General features: G+C 32.2%; 2 protein-coding genes across 2 annotated transcripts; one reads left to right on the forward strand and one right to left on the reverse strand.

The window, feature by feature from the left end:
* Nucleotides 1–4359: 4359 nt before the first annotated feature.
* Nucleotides 4360–8855, reverse strand: LOC106678767 (D-galactoside-specific lectin). The gene is made up of 3 exons (XM_014417513.3): nucleotides 8697–8855; nucleotides 5808–6000; nucleotides 4360–4604 (listed from the first exon to the last, which is right to left on the reverse strand). Exons 1-3 carry the CDS (start codon nucleotides 8785–8787, stop codon nucleotides 4496–4498), a joined length of 393 nt encoding a protein of 130 aa, XP_014272999.1. The 5' UTR covers nucleotides 8788–8855; the 3' UTR covers nucleotides 4360–4495.
* A 2680-nt stretch (nucleotides 8856–11535) lies between these two features.
* LOC106678773 (L-rhamnose-binding lectin ELEL-1) lies at nucleotides 11536–15193 on the forward strand. Its single transcript, XM_014417518.3, has 3 exons — nucleotides 11536–11691; nucleotides 14458–14641; nucleotides 15012–15193. Exons 1-3 carry the CDS (start codon nucleotides 11592–11594, stop codon nucleotides 15139–15141), a joined length of 414 nt encoding a protein of 137 aa, XP_014273004.1. The 5' UTR covers nucleotides 11536–11591; the 3' UTR covers nucleotides 15142–15193.
* The last annotated feature ends 10865 nt before the right edge of the window (nucleotides 15194–26058 follow it).

The following is a 26058-nucleotide window of genomic DNA, read 5'->3' on the forward strand; positions in this document are numbered from 1 at the left end:
TTAATTTATATATTTAGATTTATTGAATAGTATATGTGGTAATGTAATAGCACAGAATAAATAAAATAAATATTTATTGAATCTACCTGTAAGTAACTGGAAAATCGTATAAAGTAGTAAGCCAAGAAAATCCGTTTAACCAATCACAAAACATAAGAGGAAAAGTAAAAGAGAAGTAAAAAAACTTTCACACTTTTAAATAGTCATTAAATCGTTTGTACAGATAAAATCTAGTCCCCCATTAACGAAATAAAAGAGTAAAAAAAAAACAGAACAAACAATAAACTATCAAAATTCAAATACAAACTAATTTTAGAATTTGACTCTTAAAAACAAATCTTTTAAACTTATATGACATTTATTTATTTTTCATTACCCTGTTATTTTTTATTTTAAAACAGATAAAACTAACTATTGTTACCTATAACGATAACTAATGCTTCATAATTTTAGTTAATAAATTAAGTATTTAAGTTATTAGTTTAGTTAACAGTTATTAACTATAGTTAAATTGTCATTAGCTTAATTAATAGCTAATTTAGTTACAATAAAATTTTACATTTCTTTTTAATGGTTTAATAACAGCGAAATTCTATCCACCCATTTACGAGGTAAAAGATTTACAGCAAAATGAAATTAGACTTTTATGTGCTATGTACCTATAGAGATTTATTCGGGATGCCAGGATAATCGCTGAAGGCAATTATCCAAAATAAGTTAATTAATGATTATAAATTGAGTCCTAAAAAACTATTATTATAATTGGATTCCTTTCCAAAGGCTGTTTGTGTGTATACCAGTTTACCAATTAAATACCTTTATATTTATAAAATGTTGTTACATTAATTATATAGTATAATAAAGAGTGGTATATTGGGTTATGTAATTGTATATAAACTACATAAAGAGATTAAGTATTTATTTACACTTTGTTGCTATGATTAATATGATTCAAATGATTCAGATAAAGGTTACCATAAAATATAGATTATTACACGATCACTTATTGGTTAATTTATACTTATAGCTGCTGATGCCGTGGGATGTAGTGCCGTAGGTGTTGTTCATAAAGGATGTCCAGGTCTGGTGGCCCTTCTCACGACTTCATCTGGTCGAAGTGCATCTTCTAAGTCTGCCTCCTGACTGTGGTCCTCACCCGTCTAGGCCTTCCTGTTGAGTGTCTCCGTCTGCTCCTGCAATGCCCTTTTTTCTGGCCTTGTTACCCTACTCTTTTTCTCCCACTTCCCTTTATAGGGTGTTACCTTATTTTGAAATCTCTTCTCTCATTGGTCTTCGATGACCGAAGACTTCCGAGGCAGGCGTCCCCCTCCTCCGAGGATGTGTAAAAAAAAGTTTGACATGTCCAGGAAGCTGCACCTGGTTAATTTGATTCTGGTCCCACGTGACAACCTGTCATTTTGTGTTTTTACACTTAAAGGTTAGCCAATCTAATTTTCTCAGGGGCCTCTGGTAATGTGACAAACTTAATACAGATGTTTTCATATCCGGAGACGCTAAAATCTTCGCAGAAGGATACCCTGACCAGGTATAGGGGTAGATGACGAAATACCTTAATAATACCCAGGATTGTCAAAAGATCGATACATAGCATATGATTTCACCGTACTAAGTAATAACTCTTCAGATACTCCAAGATAAGGAATCACTCTCAAGAAAATAATTAGTTATTTGCTATTTTGGACATGTGAAACTAAAGTTAACTAGCTTAAGTTTTTATGACACATGCTGTCCATGGTTAAAAATGTTATTACTCCTTCATTTTAACTAACATTTAGTAAAATATAGCGCTAGGTAACAGTTCCTTAGTTAATTTAGTTCATAACTAAATGTATTTGCATTTCTATCTCAACTAACTAGCGATAACCGCTTTGTTACTTTAGCTAAACAAAAATTAGTTAGCTAATGCCCGACCCTGATATACAATATTGTTGGGTTTGATCATTCCGTACTGTGAGAGCAAGATGCAGAAACAACGTAATTATAACAGTAAATCTTATTATTTTTGGCCAACCAGTGGTTTATAACTACTAAATGGTACTCCACATGTCTTCCTTACCAGGTTTTATGTTCTGTCACATTGATATTAATTTCTAGCTACCGGAGGTGAGAATTAATGCCTAATTATACTTTATAAGCGTCGTACATGTATAACCTTTTAACTACTCTTGTATAGCCCATTTTTGGGAGATGTCTTAACTATTTTAGACATTGCATTTTAATAAATGTGGAAGTGGCTAGCTAAATAGGATAGGTAGTTAGGTAACTAGGTTAGGTAGCTAGGTAACTAGGTTAGGTAGCTAGGTAACTAGGTTAGGTAGCTAGGTAACTAGGTTAGGTAGCTAGGTAACTAGGTTAGGTAGCTAGGTAGCTAGGTAACTAGGTTAGGTAGCTAGGTAAGGCAATGGACTAGTAACACAAAGGACACAGGTTCGAATCCGGCTGTGGCAGATAATTACTGTTACCTTTAGCCATTTAGTCAGCTCTGTGGGTACGGGAACCCTCCGGAGTCAACCCATAGTACAAGAGTCGGGAAGAAAAAAAGGGAGTTATCTCTCCCCAATTTTTTTTTACTTTAATGAAAAATATATATAATTAATAGTCAAAATTTACGAGTCTGCTAAGTATAGGTAGGGGGAATAAAAAATGGCGGCTGTTTCAAAACCTTTAAAAAAAACTAGTTTTTCATTCGGAGCCCTATATCTTAAAAACTACCAACAACACTAGAAAATCTAAGACAACATTATTTAAGGTTGATAAAATTTGCTAAAATATAAGCCATAATAGAGATATTTACTTCAATAGTTCCTGAGATATAGCTTTTTAAAAAGACATTTCATAAAAACGTTGTATGGAACGTACTGATAGATCATTAGTTAGTGTAATTAGTAAATTTGCTGAAATAGAGCTATTTACGTCCAATAGTTCTCGAGATATAGCTTTTTAAAAAGCAAAGTTTCTTAAAAATCTACTCAAAGATTAGTAGTTAGTTAATGTATTTTGAGAAATCTATATCTCAGGAACTATGTGACGTACAGATGTCTATTGGCACTTAAATTAAAGATAGCATAATGGACTATAAACAAGTTTATGACCTTTACCTTCGTAGGAATAGAAGTTTTCATATATGCTAAAATAAATGGATTTATATTTGTTCGGACAATAAGTTTGATTTATAAAAAACTTCATTTCAGAAAAACATTTGACGTACAGATGTCTGCCAGCGCTCAAATTAAACTTAGTTAAATTTACTATAAAATAGTTAATTATGTTTATCTTTGTAGGACGAGTAGTTTTTACGATATTTGACAAAATAAACTCAAAAAATGTTAATTTCTAGTTGATCGTTCAAAATGTTGGATTTTTGAAAAATATATCTCTAGATGCATAAGACGCACATATCTCTGCCAACACTCAAAATAAAGGAAATTTAACTTACTATAAAGTAGCTTATGAAACTTATCTTCGTAGGGGTAGTAGTTTTTAAAATATTCACATATGAATATAAATTTGGCAAATAAAAATTTGTCTGAACAACTATAAATCAATTTATATTAGCAAATTTCATGAAAACTATTACCCTTACGAAGATAATGATTAACTAATTTATAGCTCATTAAACTAGCTTTAATTTGAGTGCTAATAGACATCTGTACGTTAATTGGTTTTTGAGATATAGATTTTTCAAAATAAATTCACTAACAACTGGTCTTTCAGTACGTACCATACAACATGTTTATGAAATGTTGCTTTTTAAAAAGCTATATCTCGAGAACTATTTAACGTAAATAACTCTATTAGGGTTCATATTTTAGCAAAAGTTCTCATCTTTAAATGACGTTCTCTCAGGTATTCTTGTGTTGTTCCTACTTTTTAAGATATAGAGCTCCGAATGAAAAATTAAACTTTTTTATCGCTTTCAAACAGCTGCCATTCTGTATTCCCCCTACCTATACTTGGCAGACTCATCAATTTTGATTAGTAATTATATATAGTTTTCATTAAAGTAATCGAAAATTGGGGTGAGATAAATGCCTTTTTTCTCCTCTTGGGTTCTTGTACTTTCATAAAGTGGGTACCTTCAATTGGGTAAAAATCTGACAGTCGAGTGTGATTCTGACCAAATCACCTCCTTGCACAACCGTTGCTCTAGTAACAGTACTCCCTTACAAAGTACTGCACCACTTACCCTTCTTTGGTTGAGTGCTACAGATTTAAACTCTTTTTTTAAAATTATAAAAGATTGAAATAAATGATAAAACTAAATTCAAGGGGAGTTAGGTATTTAACAATTATAAATTAAACATATTAAAGTTATGTTTCTCAAAATAAAGAACTCAATATAATAAATCAAATTTTAATTTATTCATTAACAGTACTTTCAATTATTTGAAATATTTATTGATGTACGGAATGTAATGATGGTAACAACATCCTGGAAGAGTCAATTACAATGAGGACTCCTTCGCCTTACAGTTTAGGTCCTGCAGGAGTAAAGGACTTCCAGGTACTTGTTCCTCTTCAGGCAGGGATCGGTGAACCGAGAGTTCACGGCGGTCAGTTCGCATTCTCTTTTACCGTTACACCTTTAAAAAATACAACATATGAGTAACAAAATTAAGGAGAATCCTTAGAGAAAAAACTCATATCTCATTACATCAAAACTCATATCTCATTACATCAAAACTCATATCTCATTACATCAAAACTCATATCTCATTGCATCAAAACTCAACTCCGCAAGGATGGACGACAAATCCTAGCACCTACGTTTCTATCTACACTTCATAGATGTAGAATGTTTGCCTTTCGGCAGTGATTCTACTGAGGCAACTTTTAAGCACCAAGTAACGTTCGGCGTTAAAGAACGTTTCTTTTCACATTGTCATTCCATCAAAGGAACACGGACTGACAATATAAGATCTTATTTGTCGCATGCTACATGTTGCCTCTTATTTCTTTATTGCATTCGTCAAATCTCGACGAAATTCAAAGTGTCGAACAGTGTCGTCGTGATCCAACAGTGGATCGATGCTCATTATATCTTACGATATAGGATGGAATATTTAAATTACCTCCTCATTTACAGAAGGGTACCATAATTCACCCGAAATATTCAACAATAATCGAGACATTAAGTACACTCGATCGAAGCTTTATTGAGGGCATCCTCTCGAAAAGGTTTGCGTTCGAGCTTTGAAGTTAATAAACAAAAAGAGCATACACGGCTTAAGAACTGCGAAATAAAAAATGATTTCCACGTTCATTTAATTTTTATTAAACGATTATTCGGATTATTATGAATTTTAGGTACTTAAATTTCTGAGTGCGGTCAAAGAAAAACTCGAGTAGTCGTAATTATATTTATCGTGAGCCAGGGCTATCACATGAAATTGGCAATTTACTTTTCTCATTTACATGGCTTCGTTGGCTCATAATAAAAAAAATTACGACTTTTTAGTTTTTCTTTAACCGCACCCGGATAATCTTCATTTTATAATTACACACGGTTAATCAGGGATCTTTCAGAAAGTAATTAATTTGATTGATTCGACATCTCGATCAAACAGTATCTAATCATCAACATGTCCAAGCACCAGTATTTAACCCTAAAGAAGTAAATGAGTTAATTTTTAATCGGTACTTTTTGCCTTTCAAATAACGGAATAAATATGATTAGAAAACAACGCAGATGTATAAAAGAAAACGGACGAATATTTTGAGTAACGTTCGCTTCTCTCCTACGAGTTTTTAAAGTAAATGATTAACAATCCAGTCAAATAATTAACCTGTTCTTGACGTTCCAGTCGGCCTTGGGGGAGGAGCAGATCTCGCTGACGTCCCAGGCACTGGTAGCAGTTTGGCGGCGGCAGAGGTTGGTGTTGCGACGGCCGTAGTAGGCTTCGTGGACCACCATTTTGGTTCCTTCAGGGCACTTCAATATCTTCTGGTCCCCCTCGCAAATTACCACCTCTCTCAGTTCTGAAATTTCATCGTTAGTTAATAATTTCACTATTCTTCTTATCGAAAACAATAACGAAATCCTGCCATCATTTCAAAAATTAAGATGGTCGTTGGAGCGCTCAGATACAGAACACATGAATTGAATATAGTTTGAGCTGAAATTTAGTTGTAGATCTTCAGGTATTAGAAAAAAACGGCTGCCATATCATAGAAATGAGACTAGAAATATGATATATATTATAGTTGAAAAAAATGGTGAGGATATGAAGTGCTTAATATAGTTTCTCACTTTTCAATTATTCTTAATAGAAGTATATATGATGTGTTAAATGTGAAAAATTTTAACTTGCTTAATTTTATAGATATAGGATTGTAAGCAGCCCAACTTAAAGTCCTATTTAATGTTATACGTTAAATACAGTAGAGCCCCTAGTGGATTTTATCAGAATTTGTAACCCTTTGTTTCAAAACATTTCAAAATTTCATTATTTTCTGTCATTCTGCATTATTAGAGCTTTTATACGTTCAATACAAAAACAGAATAAACCAAACAAAAATTACATTAAAAGACTCTAAACCTTATTAAATGTTATATAGTTTTAACATGCTAAAAGAAACTAATAATTCCTCAATTTACACACTTTATGTTAAATTTAAGAACATAAGTACCCCTAATGTTGGTTTATACCAGAAAAACTCACTGCTTAAAACAAAACGTCAGCATACGTATGTCCAATACATTTAAGCAATGTGTATTGTTGTAATTCTCTCGGCATATCTTTATTAACATATGCCTGTTAAATTTTTCAATCAAAAGAGCTGAAAAACTGAAATTTGAAATTCAAGAGTGAAGAAAGAGTTTCCAATAGACCGAATTTTCGTGGTGGGAAATATTTTTGATAAATATTATTTTCAGAAGGCATACGAGTATAAGAGAGAGTATTAAGATACAAACTGAACCAGGATTTTCTTCACAAAGACATACCAGATAATCTCATGCTTTTGATAAAGGTCAACGTAAAAGAAGTGTAAGGCAACGTTAGATTTAAAGGTTATATTTCTAAAAGACTTTATAATACATAAAAATAGCTAATGCAAGTTTACTTTCCTCCATACTTGCTATTCAACTTGGCTCTATCGCAAGCCTCGAAGAATGGCCGTAATCGGAGGATCAAAATGAATCCCATCAAATCACCTTTAATCTACTTCGTAAACCTACTGACTGTCCTATGGTATCCTTAACAATGTTGCTTTTGCCCCTGTTGAACAGACCCACTTCCTAGTACAAACGGCTAACCTGGAATCCTCACACAAGACTGAAAAGACAGGAAACTGCACGTCGATTCCGACTATTACAGCACTTACTGGACAAACGGTCTAAAATTCCAATTCATTACAAAAGAATTCTATATCACAATTAAAAGCCTTATCTGGACAAACGAAGTTGAGCTTTGGGGCTCCACTAAACCTTCGCATTCCACTCGTATCCAATCCTTACAATCCAAAATCCTTCGTAAAATCCTGAATTCTCCTTATATCGTCACAAATAAAATCTATAAAGATCTTAATGTTCCATAAGTAACCAATATATAAAAAATTATTTCTTATGATTCAAAGAGTTACAGCTAAAGTTTAACTTTTGATAAATAAAAAAACAAATACATGCTTTCAGGTAATTTAAGTCGTCACCTTAATCTCTCGGCTGTATTGGCGCCAGTTTGGAGCCCATGCTAGAGGTTAACTTTTATTTCATCGCGATCCAAGGGAATGAAAACTTGATTGAAAACCATATCAGCTGGGTTGATGATGATGTAACAACAAAAAAATGTTGGAGTGTTAATATAACTAGCCTCCAAGGTGTGGTCAGTAAATAAAATACTAGTGCATAGATTGAGGCAAGATTCCTGGCTGCTAACAAAGGATACTTTTCCCTTTATGAGCATTTATAAAATAGATTTCCAGATACAGTTAATTTCAAACCGTAGCACAGATTGTTAGATGAGAACGATAAAACAAGAAACAGCTTTCATTAAACGACGAATATTAGGAAAACTTCTTTACGTCGTGATGATGTGAGAAGAATCCAAACTAGAAGTGTGAGGAACTGTTCAAGACTCTAAATACTGCAGTCTTCAGGGCTTGCTATATCGCAAGGATGACTCCAGACCAGATACGTCTGAAGATCATAACTAAAACCTACATAGGAACACAAGAGTAAGAAGATTGGGTTGTGATGGACAAAGTCTATTTTGAATTTTCAGGTGAATAAAACCGCAGGAGAGGGCCGTTTGTAGCAGAGTGTTAAGCGATTATCTTCTTGCTGAAGCAGTGCCGGTTCAAATTCAGCTTGGCGGTTCACTTTTTTCTATGGTGGTCCCATGAAATAAAAAATTAACCCTCAACAATGAAAAGAATATATTCCTAAGCTCTAGAAACCCTCCCTCTCTTCTCCGTGTGTCAGGTATAACCAGCAAGAGGGCATTAAAACAAAAAATCATAGGAGAGAGTTCCAAAGTAAATTTAGAATAGATTATTTATTTTATTGTATCCCTCCTCCATCTTCTTCTTAAACCCATCAACATTTTCATCATTAAATTTGAAAATGAGATTAATCTCTATACTTTTATAACATCAAATAACTACAACTGAAAACTAGTTTCATACATATTTTTCCAAAATATAAAAAAAGTAGATATAGTATTTGGAAGACTTACCAATGACTTTATTCTCACATTTGGGACACTCTTCGGCGAGAGCCACCTGTACGAAGAGTACGGCTACAAGAACTGCGAGTTGCTGCTTCATTTCGGACCTGTACTTCCCTCAGGATCTTTCCCTTATATATCAGCTGAGTTCGCTTCTCAACGACAACTGTATCAACAATTGTTAATTCGCGCTGTTAGCATTTCTCTGATTGAAGTGTACAGTAAATATTGGTGCATCTATTGAGTGTGGAAACTGCGACCATTTCCGAGAATCTACCTTCAAGGCGTACATCTTGAATACAAAAGTATTGATAGCATTATTTCTTTTTTTTAAATAAACCTTTTCGCATAATCATTAACTTATTCATAACTTAATAAAAAATCAATTTTATTTATTTATATATGTATTGCTATGTACTAGTAGCAGATTTACTTGGGATGCCAGGACAATCGCAAAAGGCAATTATCCAAAAATAAGTTAATTAATTGATTATAAATTGAGTCCTAAAAACTATTATTATAATTGGATTCCTTTCCAAAATCTGTTTGTGTGTTTACCAGTTTACCAATTAAATACCTTTATATTTATAAAATGTTGTTACCATTAATTATATAGGATAATAAAGAGTGATATATTGGGTTATATAATAGTATACAAACTACATAAAGAAACTAAGTATTTATTTACAATTTGTTATTATGATTAAAATGGTTCAAATGATTCAGGTAAAGGTTGTCATAAAATATAAATTATTACATGATTACTTATTAGTTAATGTATACTTATAGCTGCTGATGCCGTGGGATGTAGTGCCGTAGGTGTCTTCTGTTTCATTAGGGATGTCCAGGTCTCCTGGCCTTCGTCTGGTCGAAGTGCATCCTCTAAGTCTGCCTCTTGACTGTGGTCCACACTCGTCTAAGCCTTTCTGTTGAGTGTGTCCGTCTGCCCTTCTCAATTTCCTCTCTGGAATTTCCTCTCCCCTTTTGGGGCGTTACCTTATTTTTAAATCTCTCCTCTGATTGGTTATCGATGTCCGAAGACTCCCGAGGCAGGCGTTCCCCTCCTCAGGGCCGAGGATATGTAAAAAAAGTTATACATGTCCAGGAAGGGCCTGCACCTGGTTAATTTGATTCTGGTCCCTCCTCACAAACTATCATTTTTGTTAGAACACTTAAAGGTTAGCCAATCTAATTTTCTCAGGGGCCTCTGGTAATGTGACAAACTTAATACTGATGGATTCATATCCGGGGACGCAGTAAGAGACTCCTGCCCTAACCAGGTATCGGGGACAGATAGCAAAAAACCTTAATAAACGACATATTATTGAAATCATGGCTAATGCCTTGATACATAGCAGTATATATAGTTGACCGTAAAAATTGATATATAAGAAGATGGTCAGAGTTGCGGTCAAAAGAGAAACAAAAATAGTTTACAACTATTTATTTTCCGACGTTTCGCCCCACTTTGTAGGGCTTCATCAGGGCTAAAAGGATACAAAATGATACAATGATAAGAATAAAAATGCAAAGATAAGATACAATGATAAGAATAAAAATAAGTAACAATGGCAAGAGTAAAAATTTCTTTATAAAAATACGTAAAATATAAAGCTAAAAAAATACAGGAGGTGCACATAAAACAAAAACAATTCGGGGAAGGAAAAAAAATTATAAAGATAAAATAAACGCCATGAAAGAATAATAAAAATAAATAAATAAAAATAATGATATAAAATGATTATCATTTTATCATTTTATATCATTATTTTTATTTATTTATTTTTATTATTCTTTCATGACGTTTATTTTATCTCTATAATTTTTTTTTTCCTTCCCCGTATTGTTTTTGTTTTATGTGCCTACGGAGCTTTCGTGTTACGGTATACTTAGATTGTTTACTTAGCAGATCATTTTGCCAGTTTTCAGTTAATCAGAATGAATTTTAAAACATTTTATTCAAAGATTCTAAATAAAATCATTCATAATCAATAAGAAATAAAGAAAGGATGAAATCTGAAAGAAAAAGAAAGGCCCATTTTCACACCCTCTCTCGAAATTCGTTTTCAAAATATATGTGAGTCCAGTAAAATCCATTTACCCATTTAAGCCAAAGTAGTATACGAGACATGATAAAATAAAAAGTAGTTTAATTAACCAACCTACTTCAACATCCTCGAATATTTCATCGATATCGGATTGACGGTTTAAACAATTAAAACTGACCAAGAAATTGGCCACTAACAGACAGACATGGAACTAAATTTGGTGAAAAACCTTTCCTACCTTCGCTAGTGTCAAATTCATTGGTTACTTTTTACTAGCGCTCCAGTTATCCAGCCAAAACTTTTATATGAATTAGTTAATACACCATTTTATAAATAAAAATATTGTTATCGGGTGAGCTATTCCTTACCAATTTCTTCGAATTAAGTATTATCATATTTCAAAAATAATAACTCTGCATTTTAATAACATTATTTGGTTTAGACTACTTTGAAATCTTCTTGGTAGGACAGATGGAGCCCACTAGACGAAGAAGTCAGTTCTCTATTATTCTGTTCTTCTCCTCCAGAAATAAAAATGACAGCTTCTTTAAAAATACTCTAAATATTTGGATCCAAAAGACATCTTGGGATGATTCAGTTATATTTCAAAATTTCAATTCTTATTAGTTTGATCAGATGTAGCCTCAATGGGTTTGAATATAAACAACTTCAATTTTTTATTCAAATTAAGTTATAAATATTTAGTATCTAATAGGTACTGCAATATTTACCATAAGCTATCTATAATCAGTGAAATGCTAACAGAGCGAATTAGCAAGTGTGTACACAGTTGCTGCAATGGTACTATGGGATCTAATATAAAAAGGAAGGCTCTCTAGAGAAGGGCAGGTCCAAAATGAAGCAGCAACTCGTAGCATTTGTAGCCGTGCTCTTCGCACAGGCCAGCATCGTCCTGGGTGGCGAGTGTCCGGTCTGTGCCCCACCTCAACTCATCGGTAAGTGTTTGCATCATGCATCAATATTTTTATAACAGAACAATAAAAATGAAGCAGTTTTTCAATTTATGTTTTATTATATGTCATAAAAGTATGATTTACATTATTAGTTACTATTTTAATTGATAGAGAAATAGTTTACCATAAATGAATTAGATACGATAGGGTGAGGAGAGGAATAAAGCACAAGATGAGGTATCATTTTGTTATAATGTTTGCGAAAATTATTCTAAATTCGATTTCTTTATCCTAGCTAAAAATAATAAAGGGAAATGATGCAGCTGTACGAGCACGTATAGTTCGTAAGTCATTCCTTATCCGAACAAAAATACTATTTTTTTTTTCGGTTAAATTTTGCATTAGAATCAATTGATTTCCAGTCATCAATTTTTTTTCACGGAACGGGCTTAGAGATCACGTGAATATTATTACTTTTGGTTTTTCTTTTTTTTTTCCCCTTTGCATCCAATTTTCCCTCATTAGCTCTGCGTGCCTTTGTTTTTTCTTCTTTCGACGCGACCCCCTTTTTTAGTATTTCTCTTTCCCGCAAGAACCTTGATTTTTTTTCTTTTGGCACAACAGGCGCAATAGGCTGCCCATATCCTGCTCAACGGCCGCCAACCATCTTTCTCTTTCTTCTGTAAGGGTAACTGGGATCCTCAGTTGTCGCAGATCCCGCCTCACAGCAACCCTTCGGCCTACCACGTTGCCGCACACCATCCGGAACCTAACTATACAGTTCATGTGCCCCTCTTTCATCGCTCATCCTCATTAAATGGCCAAGACATTTAAGCCTCTGTATCCTTATGTGCGAGGAGATGCTACATTCCTTATAGAGCCCAAAAAGTTCACCATTTTTGCTGCTTCGCCAATTACCATTCTCGCATACGGGCGCTAAGATTCTCCTCAGAATTACTCTTTCAAACATGTCTAGCAGGTTAATGCTTTTATTGCTTAGGGTCCAAGTTTCTCCACCGTATGTGACGACTGGCCTTATCAACGTTATTGATTTTCTTCTGTCTTTTGCTATATCTTTCTCCGTCCAGACAGTCCTGGTCCGTTATTCCTAGTCTTTCCATATCTTCCTTCATCTGTCTGATGTATTCTCCTGTGCTTTTATTCTATTTGTTTTAGTATAATTTCTAACTTAATCATATGAATCATTAATTTTCAGCTTATTCTTTGATTAGAGTAATTAATCGAATTGCTAGATCACTGAATATTATTTACTTGTCATTCACTGTTGAATTAAGTATAATTTTTCAAATATTTTTTTGTAATAAATAATCTTTTCACTTTTTTGAGACTAGTTTTATTTCTGAAATAAAATAATTTGTATCCAAGTTAGGTTTCGAAACACTCTTAATAATTTTTTCTAAATGTAAAACGTTTCGGACAGCCTGGTTATCCTCAAGGTCAATCTATTAAACAACAACTTTTATCAAACATTCATTTTTAACAAACTACATTAATAGTAATAAATATTCATATCATAAATATAAATTTAAACCTCACATCCAACAATTTAAAACCTTTTGCAGGTCATTAATTTCAGTCAAATGACCCAATGAAACATAAAAAATCAGGAATCATATTAAATTATTAATAATGTTGCCTCAGCTTATGATTAATTACCTATTTTGTCACTTTTCCATTTAATATTTAAACTTTTAATTACACCATTACTTAACACTATTATTTCTCTCTTATCACTCAATTGTTCTAATCTTCCTTATAATGAGGTAAGATATATAATTGATTTATTAAAAACTTATTTCTTTTATTATTTAAATTCACATCAAAGTTATTAATCTATTAATTTTATTTTAACTTTCTGAATAGTGTTAGTTAAAATTTCTTGTTCATATTTCCTGAAATATAAATAGACTCAAGTACTTTCCTTTTTACGTATTATTCTTTTTGTGTAATGTTATTGTATAGTCAAAATTGAATTTTAGTTGGTTTTTAGATGCGTGCAGCACTACTGCTGTTTTATTGGGATCCTTCTCTTTGTTTTTATATCATTGCTGTATTTAGCTAAACAATTAAAACAAGCAATTTTATATATCACTCCTGATTGATTTTATGTATCTATTTACTCCTTCAATTAACTATAATAATTTTCAAATTTATTGTCGCTTCTGTAACATAAAGATTATTCAACATCACAATCTTTAAATGATTTTTGTATATCTTCAGATAATCCATTTATGTAATTTAACAAATAAAACCTTTTATTGATTGCTTTATCATCATTTTTTATTTATTTTTTTTATCATTTATATCAAATCTTATTTTCTAGAATCCAAATTCCTATGTTTTTATATGTTTCTATTTTGATTTCTTCGTTTTTTCCGTTTCTTATAGCTACCAATTCCTTTAAATAAATAACTACTCTGGTTTAAATATTCTTTTCAATTATACAACTATATTTTTTGAAGATAATATTTTTTTATTTTTTATTTTTGTATACAAAAGCTATACACCATTGTATTTTTTTTTCATCCTACGTTTTCTACTCGAAGATTAATACAGTGAGTGACGAAGCTATCTGTACTACTAATTTACTAATTTCTACTATTTTTGTATCTTTTTTGCTTTGTCCTGAAGAAAGAATACTATGTTGGCTGAATCGTAGGCACATGCTAGTTTTACGGATACTGTGTGTTTTATTCTCACCCAAACCATCCTATCTTCTTGATCCTCAACTTCTTTATTATTCTACAATAAAAGATGATTTTAACGTAATGCAAATGTAATTTTCAGAGGTGAAAGAAGTGACAGTTTGCGAGCGCGAACAGACCACACTGATCTGCCCCCGCGGTAGCACTGTCCAGATCCACGACGCCTTCTACGGACGCGCCAACCCCAAAACTTGCCGCCACCCCTCAGCTACGGAAGAGAACCAGACCTGTTCTGCTCCTGAAGCCCTCCAGATCATCAGCAAGAGGTAAACTCATAACCTTTATATTTTTTATGGATATGAAACGTTCAAGCAGACCAGAAAAATGATTAAAGTTATGGAAAATAACTTCGAATATCATTTATAACAAAAAATTGTGAATTAAACGGGGAATTTATGAGTTATTTGCGGACACGCTGAACTAGCGTGTAGATACACAACCAATTTACAGTCATGTTAACACTGAACGGTTTCGGAGAAGACGAAGGAAATATCTATGGTAGATTAGTGGCATTGTCAACGAAATTTTAAGTAGGCTTCCAACCAAACCCTGTCAACTATTTTAGAAATCTCTAGAATTCAAACATTCTGCTGGTTTCAATTTTGACCAAAGAATTTTACGATGTCCTTTGTGCAGATGTACTGGCCAAAGAGAATGCGACTTGGCTGCTGCCAACTTCTGGTTCGTCGACCCTTGCAAAGGAATCAACAAGTACCTCGATGTGAGCTACTCCTGCACCAAATCAGACTTCAGCATGTATTATTAAATACTTCAAAGAAGTGAATGTACTACTTAAAAAATAAATTAATATTATATCATTGAGTTTTTCATTGAACTTAATTAACATTTTTTTTAAAAAATTAAACAGAAGATTCAGCCAACTATACTAAAACATGGCAGAATTTCTCCTTTTCCAATATAAAATAAATTCAATGTTGTAATACTATTCTTAAAACTACGATCTGGACTTAACTTTCAGCAAAACGTTCAATCATCAAAATCATCGAATATTTTTGAATCATAATCCTAAAACCGATTGTCAAACCATCCTCTATATTACATTTGCAACTATATACTTTATCCTACTTCAACATCTATTCCAAATACTACATCCTACATCACCTTCTATTCCAAATACTAATTCTACATCACATTCAATATGAAAAACAACATCTTACGTCACCTTCATATTTTTTATATTCTTTATCTTATCTAAATCAAATTATTAAAATTTTATCTTTACCTGTCCAATCATCTAATCAGTGTGTCCAACTAAAAAAGCCTCACAGTCCAAAACAAAAAAAATTTTGTTGTAAAGGTTGTAATTATTTATTTAAAATTTTAATGGGGGACATTGGCTTGCTTTTAGTACTCAGTATTTGATTAATTTTTTACAATTAATTTTACTCCTTATATTAATTGGATGGTAAAATTTCTGGCGTAGTATGCTAAAGATGGAGAAAGAGCACCGAAACGCAGGAATACATGAAAGTGGAAAGGACATTTCAAAATAAGGACTTACATGGAAAAACAAATTTTATTTATATATATTATAAATTTTATTTGATTCAGTCAAAGTTTATTTGAGATTTTGCTGCAGCTTTGTTGGTTTATTAACAACGTAGCTTTTATAGAGACCTGTTCTTCTCTTTAATTTGTTTTAAAACACAAACATTTAATTTTCTGCATCGGGTGTAAACTTGTAAGATTTACCTACTTATCGTTCATTGCCACAAAATATTGCTGAAGTAGATTCAAATAAATTTTTGAGTTCTTGAAACTTTTTTTTTTGGTTAGTCAAGATAAATTAGTAATATTCTATAAATTGCTCTGATACGAGTTGTTAGCATTTAGCAATTTAGCAATTTGGCAAACTAGGAAGAGGATAATAAAAAAAAAAGAAGAGTACACATACACACAACAGTATGCCACACCATCAGAATCAGCCTCCCAACCAGTTAGGTATTCATAGATAATGTAAATATATTTTATGGCAAACCATCAGAATCATGTCATTGCAATCATTTTATTACATTATGAGGTGTAGATAGTTGACCGTAGATTAATGCTTGAAAAAGTTTGTCGGGGGGTGCGGTCAGCAAAGAACAACATAAATAAACAAAACCATATTTATTTATTTTATGCCGTAATAATAAATAAATATGGTTTTGTTTATTTATGTTGTTCTTTGCTAACCGCACCCCCCGACAAACTTCTTCAAGCATTTATTACATTATATTATTTATAGATCTGCTAAATGTAAATAAATACTTAGTTCCTTTGAGGCTCATATTACTCAATACCACTCCCTATTATATTATATATTTCAATGGTAATAACATTATATAAATTATGTAAGATAATAAACTCGTGTATATGAGTACAGTTGGTAACCTCGTAAATACGATATGGCTTTGGAAAGGTAATCCATTAATTATAGTCTTAAAGAATTTTTTTAAATATCTTTATTGAAATTTACAACTGTATATTATATAATACATTGAGTAAATTTGATCTTAGTTAAAATGGAGTGTTACAGGCGTGTAGAGAAACCCATTGGTTGTACTCTAATGACCATCTTCTTTTCAGGTGCCTCGGAGAATTGTCAGGAATGGAAGATGATGCAAGGTTAGAAACTATGGGGTTTATAATGGAATGAGTGATATCTGGATCGGGTTAGATCGGTTTAAGAAATTAATATGAATAATTGCCTTCAGTAATTATCCTAGCATGTCATAGACAACAGTCATGAAACATAGCACCCTGCAGATATGTATATGAATTTATATTTAAAGAAATTTGAATTTCCTAAAAATGAACACTATATGTACCCCCTAGATACCCTCAGTATCCTGATATCTCTGGCACGGTAGGCATTGTCATATAGCACTAGGGTGTTACAAGATGAAGTTTATTTTATCACATTCAGTTTGGATGCAACAGACAATTTATGATAAACTTGCTAAATTTATTTTGATAATGATATAATATAAGCAGGAAAAGCTCAAGTCGATGTACTTGTTGATTCCTTTACAAAGGTCGAAGAACCAGAAGTCGGCTGCTGTCAAGTCGCATTCTCTTTGACCATTACATCTCTAAAATTAAATCATATAATTCTGTAGTAATGAATAAATCTAACACAATGCTTACAGCATTTTGTGCTGTGATTTTGCGAGAAAAAAAAGAGAGATCAAAACTTGACAACAGAAACAGACAAAATAATCTGCAAAATTCGTATATTGAATCTTATTTTCGACCAATCAACAATGCCGCTCGAGCAAAAAAAAAAGCCATTTGTTAGTTCTGTGTGAAAAACCTCTGCGGTTTATCCTAATATTTGTGAAATAATTAATGTTTTTTTTCATTCGACAAAGTATTTAATGATCTACATTTAATAAAATTAATGTTTTTGCTAAAATGTTGTTTTTAATTATTTTTGAGACTCAAAGTTCATTGAGAATCAAGCTTCCTGTAATTCCGAGATTGAAGACCACGTAAGTGCAAGATAAATTAATGGAAATACTTTTCGATTTTGTAGCTTTTTCTAAAGAAAATAATATAATTTTGATCCAAATTATGCACTTTTCTTTCCGCGAAGACGAGAAAAATTGCAGACTTTTTTTTAGTTAAAAATTAAAAACTGAAATATTTAATTTTAGGAAACTTAGGCGTGAAGACAGGTCGTGGCAGGATTAGATATTTAAAATTCTGTTTCAAATTGAACCATTGGATGAATTTCAATACTTCCTTGGATTTATAATTTTTAACGTCGTTCAATCAAACATTTTCAAAATTCGATTTAGATTTTAAAGAACTTACTTTCTTCCTAGGAGGCAAAATCTAAGGGGCTGTGACTAATGATCAAACCATTTAGACTTGAAAACATTTCCAGATTTATTTGGGTTTTCCTTCCAACATTGGCCTTATTTTACTGACCTATATCAGTATCAGTAACTTGTGAAACTGTAGAACAACAGTTAACGAAGTGGAAATGGTTTTGGAGGAAATTTTAGCAAGAGATCCTCCTCCTCAACTATTAAAGACATTTTGATAGTTGGAATTATAATCAAAGTCAATAGCTTTTTTACAAGCTAATACTATGTAACTTAATACCTAAATTATACAGTCATAACGCAATCCTAAGCCTCTGCCTACAACTCGGACGTTTAATCAACGTGTCAATGTTTATTAACATTTTACGAATTCGTTCATTACTAAGCCCTGTAGCTTTATTTTATCCACTACAAACATATGACCAGAATTTGAAGCAGATGTTAACCGTATGAAGTAGATTGTAGGAAGATAGTCCAGGTGGCGGTTAATAAAGCTATCAAAATAGTAAAAGAAAGCTATTTATTGTTAATCAACGTTTCGGCCCACTTTACGTCATTCTTCCAGCCCTGACGAAGCCTTGCAAAGTGGGACGAAACGTTGATAAATATAAGTAGTTTTATTTTACTAATGTGATATCTTTTTTGTCAATATAACAAGAATTATATTTATCCGGTGCCATTCTCACAGCCGGGCAATGAGGAACATACTTTTTGTATTCTACCTTAATTTCCCCACGTATCTCAAGTTTTTCCTGGTATATCTATCTCACTGTAATTATCGTCTTTCGATTGTTAATGATTTATAAATTTCGTTTGATAAATCTGTCTGTTTTTTAAAATTTCTCCATTCGTTTCTTGACGTAGCAATAAAAAAACAACATAATCTATTGATGTATTCTGGTTTATATAAAAAAATCAAATGATGCACAATAACAAACGTGCGCGGTTTTCGTTAGACTTCTTTCATTTGATGTAACTATTTTTCAAAAAGTTAGTAATTTTGCATTGATGAACCTGTTCTTGGCGATCTCCAAGGCTTCTGGAGCAGAATAGGTCTGGCTCCTCCGTAGCTGAGGGGTGACGACAAGTTTTGGGGTTGGCGCGTCCGTAGAAGGCGACATGGATCCTGACGATGCCAACGCGGGAGCAATTCAGTATGGTCTGTTCGCATTCGCAAACTGTAACTTCTTTAATCTCTGGAACGTCACCATCACTTGATAATGAGATCACTTAGTTAAGAAAATAATATCTTAATTGATAAATAGTTCCAAAGATATTAAGTGCACTGTTAAAATTATAAAGAAAAGAAATACATTTATCACTGTTAAAAAATACTTTATTTAAATCAACTGCACACACATATAACAACTTAGAACTAACTAGAACTTTCCTCCTTGTTATCATACAATCAGTGTTACCCAATAGCAAATATTGTACATATAAATAAAACAGATTGTAATGACTGATACTCTTTGATGGGTGCCGAAGTTTCACATTAAGTCTTTGGCCTTAATCTAGGCGAACAGAATAATAGAAATGTCGTGTTATAACTATACAATCCAATAAAATTATAAAGTAGAACAGCTAATGACATTAATTTAATGGCCTTCCTGTCCGCGGGTTCATTTAAACTCCATTTCTTTCTCTGACACAGTTCGGTATCTTAATTGTCTTCATGGCAGAAGATTAACGTAAATCCACATACTAGACTTGGAAGAAAAGAACTAACGATTTGATCAATTATATGCACTGCTAATTAAAAAATTAGCTTTCAAAAAAATCAAGTACTACTTTACAAGACAATAATAAAATCAATCTTGATTTAATAAATAAAACTGTGGAGAACTGCTTAAAACTCTAAAATCAAACGCATTCAGTCCTTACAATCCGAGGTCCTTCAAACAATAGTCAGTGCTCCTTATTATGTAATCAACAGTACCCCTTCTTATTCTCAATTTTTTTTTTATCTTGACACCCTTTTTGGACTTCAGCTTCACCTCTGTTCAACTAAAAAATCTCACGACATCCTTGTCGAGTTAAAAAAAAATGGCGGATTTTCCTTTAAAATGTTGAATATGAAAGAAAAGAGAAAATAAAAGTGTAAATTCCACAATAAAAGTAGCAAACGCTTGAGACACCCGTGACATACACTTGGCGCACCCATGGTCCTGCGGCACCCAGTTTGGGAACCACTGCCCTACATTAATATCCCATTTGTATCAGACTTTACTAAATCTAATTCCCCACAGCCCAAGAGAAACTCATCATCCTAATCCCCTACCATTACCCACCCCTTCTATCCTCCCCCGAAGGTTGAAACGATAGTGGCCTAGAGACCTATCGTAAATAATTATATTAGAGTTCTGGATACGAATAGCTTCTTCACTCAACTCCTGAGCACTTCCCTTACTCATCCTCCAGTGGTTTTTAATACTTTTGACGTGGTTTAACGAGAACTTCTAGACTCCTGTTTTCCCCTTCACAAGAGGGGAGATAAGCCCGATTTAGAGTTCTCTAGGCTGAATGTAAGTTGTAATAATTGTATTTTAAGATATTATTTTACTTTAAGATTATATTTTTTTGTTTGATTTCATATCTAGATATTATTTGATTAAATATTATTTGTAAATATTGTATGAATGTATGATCATTGTCTTGTCACTGACAGAATGTAATATTGGCAAAAAAAATAATGTTAATCGTAATAAGGAATAAGATAAAAATTGGATCATAAAAATAAAAATAAATGAGAAGAAAAAGAAAAAATCCAAATGAGAAAAACCTTGCTTTATTCGAACGCACCGAAGGAGGAGGAATGATAAACGACCACCTAGCAGTGGCAGCGGGAGGCGAATTATTGTATTGAGCTAAGAAACGGGTTAAAAATTTATGAATACTAGCTATTACTCCATGCTTTGCTCCCCAATATTTCTTTTATTTCATTTCGTTTTAATTTATATATAAAAATTACAACAATTCTTATAATAATTTTACCTAGATATTTGTAGATAAGAATTTAATTTTTGTCGAATTACATTTTTACATTTGCTAAACTACAGGGACACATAACATCTCTTGAAGAATGGTGTAAAAACTGTAGAATCAAAATAAATCCTGACAAATCCCACCAGATCACCTATACTTTCCGTCGTAAACCTCTGCCCTCCTATCCTACAGTATCCTTTCTAAATACACCACTAATGCCTGTTGAACAGATTCGATACTTAGGACTCCATCTTGACAAGAGACTTACTTGGAATCCACACACAAGACTGAAACGACAAGAAACTGCTCGTAGAATCCGATTGCTACAACACTTACTTGACAAACGCTCTAAACATCCCATTCACTACAAAACATTAGTATACACTACAATAATCAGACCAATTTGGACATATGGAATTGAGCTCTGGGGCTCCACCAAACCATCAAATTCTTCCCGCATCCAATCTTTACAATCCAAAATCCTACGTAAAATCCTTGATGCTCCTTATTACGTCACAAATAAACTCATTCACAAAACCTTAACATCCCATTCGTTGCAGATTTGACCCAAAACAGATATGCGTCTTTTCATTCCAAACTCCTTAACCATCCTAACCCATTAATTCTTAATCTTTCATCCTTAACAATCCCTGATAATCCTCTGAGGCGTCTGAAAAGAAGATGGCCACGGGACCTTCTAATTTAAATTAATGTTTGAAGTACCACCAATGGGTGGTTCCTTCCCAAGATTTTCAAGTGTATATGAAACATACTACATATTTACCTATTGTATTATTTTGTACAGTTGTAAATTACATTAAATAAATAATTTAAAAAAACATTTGCTAAAATAGGGAATAATGCTTAGGTTATTTTTATAGACTGGATTTTAAATATTTCGACAGATGTATATCATAATCTGTTATCTGTAACTTATTAAACTATCTTTTTCTCTAAATCTACATTGCCTATGGAATTTATATTGCTTAAACTTAGAGATAAAGATAGTTTAATGGGTGATGATAATGATAGTAGTTTTTGGTATTATATTATAGTTAGGATTGTCTTTTGTAGAAGACTATACCCCCCACCATAATCAACTGTTAAAAAAAAAATATAATATAACGGTTATATCAACCATGTAAGGCCCACCAGGCCGATCTGGTATAAAATAAAATATAAATTCGCATTTTATTATAATACAGGAGAATACAAATGAAATCGAAAACAAATAATCTATACAAAATAAATTGGAGAAGTTTGTCGGGGGGTGCGGTCAGCAAAGAACAACATAAATAAACAAAACCATATTTATTTATTTTATGCCGACGTTTCGACCTGAGGTTCAGGTCTTCATCAGGGCTATAGAACAAAAGAGATAACAACAACCCCCCGACAAACTTCTCCAATCTTATCTCTTTTGTTCTATAGCCCTGATGAAGACCTGAACCTCAGGTCGAAAAGTCGGCATAAAATAAATAAATATTGTTTTGTTTATTTATGTTGTTCTTTGCTGACCGCACCCCCCGACAAACTTCTCCAATCATTAATCTACGGTCAACTATCTACACCTCATTATACAAGATAAATGTATTTGTCAGCAAATAATCCACAAGAAGGTGTAAGATGATAATCATTATAGTTTTTAATAAATTAAAAATTTGAAGCTAAGTTATGTTGATCACATGAGCTCTAAGATTCACAAACACCTATTATAAAAAGAATAGAATGAAGTTTTATGTTAATATTTGGAAAATATATATTTAAAATAATCATCAGCTTCTCCTGTAAAATTAACATTATGTAAGATGTGCCACTACTAAAGAAAAGCCATTAAATCATTCCTTATCCGATCAATATAACTCAACTATTCTCAAATTTTTAATTTATTAAAAACTATACTGATTACCATCTTACTCCTTCTTGTGGTTTATTTGCTGACAAATACATTTATTTTGTATAGATTATTTGTTTCCGATCTCATGTTTATTCCCTTGTATTATAATGTGATACTAAAAATAAATATTATTAACATCACCTATTAAACTATCTATCTCTCAAAGTTTAAACAGAGATTTTGAACCAAATTGACATGTCATCCCACAATGATCCTCAGATCTTCTCATTTTCAAAACCCGGCCAATTAGAGGATTCATACGCCCATATCTCAGCTATATATTAAGATAGAGGGAAACATAAAGTTTTTTTATATTCACTGGACCAAATCTTTGAGCTACCTAATTATCAGTTGATAATTATTGTCCATCTGAGACTTTCTGGGAAATATGCAATTACTCTTAGTGTCGTTTCACACAAATACACTTTGGATCCACAGAAGCCTTACTCAGCTTGTGATAAAACTGCATTGGAGAATCACTATAATTTTTTATCTAGTTAACCCACGCACTATAAGAAAAGAACCCGATTAATTTAAATTTTTTAAAATATTAGACAAATTTGTTTGTGTAAATTCCTGTCAGAACTAACAGAATTGGATCTTTTTATTCGTATGTAACACAAAACCTCAAACTTAGATATGGATACTTTTCTTCTGAATACGATGTATTGTTTATTTTATAATGGGAAATATGCTTTATATTGTTTTTTATTGTTAGAAATGAAATGAAATCATTTCTGATCTTATCACGAATTGCCTAGTATTGTGTATCATTAATTTATATAACTTTTTTATAATTGATTGTTTTTTTTTCATTGTTTGTTTAATTAAATAAGGTAATTTAGGGACTTCACGAGTTTTTATGGAATGTGTACCTGTCAGGCTCAATGCGTCTCGATTTTGAGAATCCTTGATAGTGCCCTACAAAGGGTGAAAGAATATTTCATGTTTTCTGTTCTATTAATGATTTATAATTTTCATCTTATTATTATCCTTGTTTTATTAAATGTTGTTTGTTTACCTTAGAAATTCTTTTTGTTTATTGTCCATTTGATTTATAGGTTTATTTTAATTTTCTATTCTATTTCTCATTGATCTGCCAACCTACGCAGTATTTACACGTCCAAAATATCCTTCCGTGAAATCCAAGTTATGTGGCTGTGCCCCCAACAAAGAAAATTATTGATATATTTATATAAAAAAAAAGGTAAAGATTTCACAACGAATCTATATATAGGACATTGCTGTAGGGAAAAGTATGTGAGTGGACACACTAGGACTTCTAAACACTAGGAACAGCGTGAAAATATTTATTGCTGTTATCTTTACTATCGTGCTTCAATCAACTTCTAACATAGCGAATTAGTAAGTTTTGACATGATAATTTATGTGAAATTAGCCGCTCTAATATCAAATTGACCGATAAAATCACAGGTCCAAAATGAAGTAGCAACTCGTAGCACTTGTCCCAAATGTGAGAATAAAGTCATCGATTAGTTATTAAACACCTCGTTTACTTATGTACTAATTTATTGTAATAAGTATGAAACCGTTTCTCAATATTACTATTATTTTATCTCAGAAACAATATATACTTTTATACTTTAATTCGTAAAGAAATAATTGACCATAATTGGAAATAAGAAAAAGATATATAAAGTAACCCGATTATGGTCTGAATGCAGTAATTAAACTTCTCATTGCCGCCGCTAGATTGGAGTTTGTCATCCCCTTGCATGACCGGACGAAGTGAAGCAAGGATTCATCATTCTTTATTTTTCTTTTTATCTCATTTGTTATTCTTATCTACTAATCCTCTCATATCTTTTATCTTACTATTTGTATTCGCTGCCAATTTACTTTATTACTATCACATAAACACCAATATATGTACACTAGTTTACATCCTACTACCAAATGTTTCTAATGGGTGTACAAATACGTTTCCATCATTTTTCAAAATATGATTCTACCAGGCTTTGTTGAAATTGCCATATTATATATTTTTCAGTCTGGAAACTATTAATTATTTGGTAAACTTTACTTAAAGATAACCATTATGAAGTTGCAGTTTTGTCAATTGTGTGTGTAGAATAGACGTTCTTGATAATATTTTAATGTTTATATAAATAAGAATTATATCGCTTATATTTCGAATAAAGAAACGAAGGAAACATATCTAATGCGAGAATCCTCACTGGAATTAACTAGTTATATGTTTGTATCTTGTTTTACTTTGCCTTAATGAAGTTCTGTGACGTGTAGTGAAACAAAGTTCTTTAATAAATAGTTGTTATATAATTTTGTTTTGCAGCCATTCAAACCATTTTTCTTTATTTATTTATTACAAGTGATTCAGTTACCTAGAAAAAAGTTATTCATTTTCTCGACGTTGAAATGAAGAGGCAACATCAGCCTGTCCACTTTATTCAGAGGTCATATTAAAATTATTCAGGTGATATTAAAATTTAACAAAAGAAAAACTAAAATTTGTGACATTAGGATATTCGAAACTCTTTTGTTTAAAAACATGGGAAATTCCTCCAACTCTTTTATATATCGGGCTAACATCAACTCCAATACACGAGTAGTATTATATATCGAGCTAAGATCTACTCCAATACACGAGTAGTATTATATATCGGGCAAACATCTACTCCAATGGTTGTATTATACATCAGGCTAACATCTACTCCAATACACGAGTAGTATTATATATCGGGCTAACATCTACTCCAATATACGAGTGGTATTATATATCGGGCTAACATCTACTCCAATACACGAGTTGTATGATATATCGGACTAACATGAACTCCAATACAGGTGTTGTATTATATACCGGGCTAACATCTACTCCAATACACCAGTAGTATTATATATCGGACTAACATCAACTCCAATACACGAGTAGTATTATATATCGAGCTAACATCTACTCAAATACACGAGTAGTATTATATATCGG

This window comes from Halyomorpha halys, unplaced genomic scaffold, assembly GCF_000696795.3.
Source record: "Halyomorpha halys isolate HHAL.00 unplaced genomic scaffold, Hhal_1.1 Scaffold159.1, whole genome shotgun sequence".
Taxonomy (NCBI): Eukaryota; Metazoa; Arthropoda; class Insecta; order Hemiptera; family Pentatomidae; genus Halyomorpha; species Halyomorpha halys.

Bases quoted from the DNA above. Each gene is read 5' to 3' on its own strand.
- LOC106678767 (XM_014417513.3), bottom strand. From the start codon at position 8,787: ATGAAGCAGCAACTCGCAGTTCTTGTAGCCGTACTCTTCGTACAGGTG. The intron at 6,001-8,696 runs GTAAGTCTTCCA...ATGAAATTTCAG, and splicing joins ATGTGAGAATAAAGTCATTG to AACTGAGAGAGGTGGTAATT. The intron at 4,605-5,807 runs GTTAATTATTTG...TATTTTTTAAAG, and splicing joins GACTGGAACGTCAAGAACAG to GTGTAACGGTAAAAGAGAAT.
- LOC106678773 (XM_014417518.3), top strand. From the start codon at position 11,592: ATGAAGCAGCAACTCGTAGCATTTGTAGCCGTGCTCTTCGCACAGGCC. The intron at 11,692-14,457 runs GTAAGTGTTTGC...TGTAATTTTCAG, and splicing joins TGCCCCACCTCAACTCATCG to AGGTGAAAGAAGTGACAGTT. The intron at 14,642-15,011 runs GTAAACTCATAA...TCCTTTGTGCAG, and splicing joins CTCCAGATCATCAGCAAGAG to ATGTACTGGCCAAAGAGAAT.